The sequence below is a fragment of the Teleopsis dalmanni genome, chromosome 1 (assembly GCF_002237135.1).
Source record: "Teleopsis dalmanni isolate 2A chromosome 1, ASM223713v2, whole genome shotgun sequence".
NCBI classification, from domain to species: Eukaryota; Metazoa; Arthropoda; class Insecta; order Diptera; family Diopsidae; genus Teleopsis; species Teleopsis dalmanni.
Genome location: NC_051846.1, coordinates 190782706 through 190787169, shown reverse-complemented (window position 1 = coordinate 190787169; position 4464 = coordinate 190782706). Strand labels below are relative to the sequence as shown.

Here is a 4464-nt window from a genome sequence, read left to right as displayed (position 1 = left end):
ACCAACACCTACACAACAAATATTGGCTTTTAAAATTGGTTGACATTTAAATTGCTAAACTATTAAGTTTATTTATTTATTGTTGACTTAATTTAAGATATTTGCCCGGAATATACGACAGCCGGTCGTATGGACCATTAAGCCACAAGCTTAACATTTGGGCGCTGAACGCGATCATCAATAATAATTGAAAAATGATTTAGAGTCTGCGGTGGAAACGCTAAGCAATAGATTCGCATTAAGTTTAATTTAGTCTATGGATTAGAGTTAATGATTAATGTTGGCGTTGGGAAATGATATATATACGGAAAATTGGACAGACACTTGTACGGTGGTGTGGTTTCGATAGAAGTGCACTTGTTGAGTTTGGCTGTGGTTAATATTAAAAGAACTAATGTTATTTTATGAACTCAAAGTTTTATTAAATATTTTAAATATATATGTATATGACGGTATTTTAATTTTCTTTCTTGTTATATAAAATATACAATAACATTCCATATGTTTGCTTTATGGAACAGTATTCCCTGTATATATCTTATGCTTGATACTTGTTGTTTAAAAATTATAATCGGAAAATTGAATCCTTGAATATTTTCAAAGATCACTCATGATGGATGTTTGACAATTTTTTAAATAGAACAAGCTAAAGAATTACTTGATTGATTTAAGGGATTTAAGGTTAGGAAAGATAGGTTTCATACTCTATTTTATTAAAGTAATCGGACTTGGAGAAAAACTCTAATCTGGGCACAATAGATCTTATAGGTAGCAGTGCACTATCTCTTTTAATAATTATTTATAATTCACTTATTCAGTTATGCCCTCATTATTACACTTTTTACTTTTCGAGAAGTCTTGCCACATGACGTGAAAATTTCAATTAGATACCATATATACATAACTTATATATAAATCCTATAAAATACAGTTTTTATTACTGCTTTGAAAATGTAGCTCAGTATGTAAACAGAAAAATATGTGTTTACTAAAAGTTTAAGAGATATTAGCAGAAAATTAAGTGCAAATATGCGTGCCTTTGATAATGATAGGAACGCACGCAATTAGGCTCTTAAACTGTTTACTTATGGGCCTTTTCATGCCTGGGTATGCTTCCATATATAAACGTCACGTTATAGTATTTATACTCAAAGTGAACTCACTGCAATTTATCTTCTCTACAAAGCAGCATGTTGCAATCAATGCAATTAAATGCACTAACGTATTCGTCAATTCTCATTAATTTCATAAGTAATGGCTTTGAATCTGAATCTTTTTAGTGTAAGGTCATGGAACCGCCATTAAATATCTTTTTACTTTTAGTACAAAATTATTTTTCAAATTCAACATCGACATGCATATTTTGGCATCACGACATCGATTTTCAACTGGATGCAACAATAAAAGGCACAACTAATCAGTTTGTTAATATTGGGTTAGATACTCTATCGGTTGATATTGAAAAAGATATCTATAACTATAGTGCCAAAGAGGAAAAATTTTATAAAAATAATTTGGCATTTGATTTATTGATAAAAAAATTAACTGTTGCTGTGGAACATACACACTGTGAGGTATATCTGATATATTAATATATATTCAATTAGTATACAAAAAAAAATTAGTGCTCTACAGAATCGAGTAATTGTGAGAATATTCTTATAAATCTTTATTATATAATTATATTATTATTATATAATTATTATATAAGTATTAGTAATAATTATATATATAATTTCTTAACTGTATATTTTTCTCACAAATTTTATATAGACCTTTTTAGTTTCTCAGGACCACATACCGATTTTTGCGAAAGCCTTCCTTAAAGCAAGCGTATACTCTCTATGGCGTTCTCAACAAGTTAGATTCTTATTCATCTACTTTAACGGCAATAACTCCGAGGATTTCTTCAATGGGCAGTTATTTAAAGGTAATTACCAAACATAATGTCACAACTATAGAAGAGTTTTTAATATACCTAAGATACTGAACCCACATATCAAACAAAAATTTAGAAGATGGTTGAAATAAAAAAAAAAATATAGAGTACAGTAATAATATAGAAAATATAGAAAAATATAGAATATAGACAAAAATGACAACATTGAAAAGTGGGAAAATGATTAGAAGATAAAAACAAAAACAAACAAAAAAGAAAAAGGAAAAACGTAGACGAGTAAAAATAATAGATATGAGGAATAAAGAAACAGAGAAAGCGATTATAGAAAAATATAAATAGAAAAATAAAATCTTTTATTTATGTTAGTTTCTATATATCTTCAGAAAGAAATATTTTAACACCATATAAGAGTCTAATTTAAATTCATTATGTAAAAATTTTACTAATTCTGATCTTAGATCAAGCAAACATCCTGATTATTGAAGCTGAAAACAAAAACTCTAGTCAATTCACCTTAAAAACAAATAAATTTGTGGGATCGATGTGGTCAAAACCAGAGAAATTGTATGAAGTTGCGCATATCGATGTTCTAAGTGAGCCCATGGAAAATTTACCAAGGTTATATATAGATAAACTACAAGATTTACAAGGTCGTGAAGTAGTAGTTGGAGCATTCGATTATAGACCAATGGTAGTCATTGACTATGTAAGTAAATGCTTAGGTACAATAGCAATTTAATTTCTTTTTATATAAAATATTATAGAATATTTGGCCCCAAATGAATGATCGTGCTTTGGATAACAAACGTGGAAGTGTACATATAAATGGAGCTGAAGTTCGTGTACTCTTAACTCTGTGCGAATTATACAACTGTACTGTGGAAGTTGATACGTGTAAGAAAAATATATAAAACTTATATAGTATTTCAATAGATATATCAGTTATAGTAACCCATATATAATATGTATATCTTTTCAATGACTTCAGCTGAAACAGAAGAATGGGGTTTCATATATGCAAATTCTACTGGTGATGGACTATTGGGTTTAATAATTGATGGAAAAACTCATACAGCTTTCGGTGGAATGTATTCATGGTAAATAAAACAAATTTTTAAACTTTAATAAATTTTTAATAAATAAATTATAAATGAACTAAAAAAAAAATAAAGATTTTATATATAAGAATGTTGCATTTTTTTTCTCAAAAGGGATACAGTCTATACTTACTTGGATATTACTACTTTCTTGGGGCGTTCTGGTATAACATGCATGGTACCTGCACCTAAGAGAATAATAAGTTGGTCACTGCCATTGAAACCTTTTCAGTTTTCATTATGGCTGGGCGTTTTGGGCTATTTGTTTATAGAAACTATTGCTTTATTTGCAACCACTACCATAGAACAAACTATAGTGTATAATAAGCAGTGTTGGAAAAGTAACTTTTACTTTGGCTTGGTAACAACACTAAAACTTTTCATATCACAAAGTTCTCAGAAATTTGTTACGTCAACTACTGTAAGGGCTCTACTTTTTTCTATGTATGCAGTTGATATAATTATTACAAGTATTTATGGTAGCGGATTAGCTTCGATACTAACACTTGTGACGTAAGTGATATATTAATAAACGATAAAAATTTAATATTTGTTTAACTTTTTACAGTCTTGATGAAGCCGCAGACTCTTTACAACGTCTTTATAAATACCAGTTACCTTGGACAGGTTCATCAGATGCCTGGGTGACAGCTATACGTGCTGTGAAAGATGATGTAAATATTACTAATTTAAATATATATTTAAATTACTTTTATTTCAGTTTTATACATTAAATTTCAATTCTATTCCACAGTCCTAATTCCTTATATCCTCATCAGCCATGACATTCCTTTTTCTTTAGCTTCCATTTTTACTTGTTTCGAACTATTCTCTTTATTCCCATTTTTAGATTCCTCTTAATTTTAAATTTTAACCTTATTTATATATTTTTTGCTTTTTTTATTCTATATAGCCCATTATTATGGGTGTTCTAGCGAATTTTCATGTTTATAGTATCGATGAAATGCGTTCTAAATCAAAAATTGAAAATATGGGTTTTGTATTGGAACGCATGGAATTTGGTATGTGACTTGGGTCTAATATTATATTTTAAGAAGAACAATAAAAAATTATTATAATTTTAGGACATTTTGGTAATAGTGAATTTCTAACTACAGAAGCTTTAAGTCGCTTAAAATTGATGATCGATGATATATATTTTCAATTTACGGTAGCTTATGTACCACGTCTATGGCCACTTCTACCAAAATTTAATGATCTAATATTGACATGGCATTCAACGGGATTTGATAAGTATTGGGAGTGGAAGATAACTGCTGATTATCTTGATATCAAACAGCAAAATCAAATGAAAGCTTCAATGTTTTATAATTTTGATATTGGACCCGTTAAACTGGGTATTGATAATTTCTCTGGTCTTATATTAATTTGGTTTGTTGGTATGTCGCTAAGTATTCTGACATTTATACTGGAATTGTGCTTATATAAAAAGTAAGAACTTTATGG

General features: G+C 28.7%; 1 protein-coding gene across 1 annotated transcript; it reads left to right on the top strand.

Moving 5' to 3' along the window:
* Window positions 1-1331: 1331 nt before the first annotated feature.
* On the top strand, window positions 1332-4464 carry LOC119666945 (the record flags this gene model as incomplete). The annotated part of the gene is made up of 9 exons (XM_038076224.1): window positions 1332-1574; window positions 1774-1930; window positions 2359-2606; window positions 2665-2794; window positions 2889-2997; window positions 3112-3510; window positions 3566-3671; window positions 3911-4019; window positions 4083-4464. Coding segments are annotated over 9 exons (1872 nt in total), but the record flags the coding sequence as incomplete, so codon positions are not given.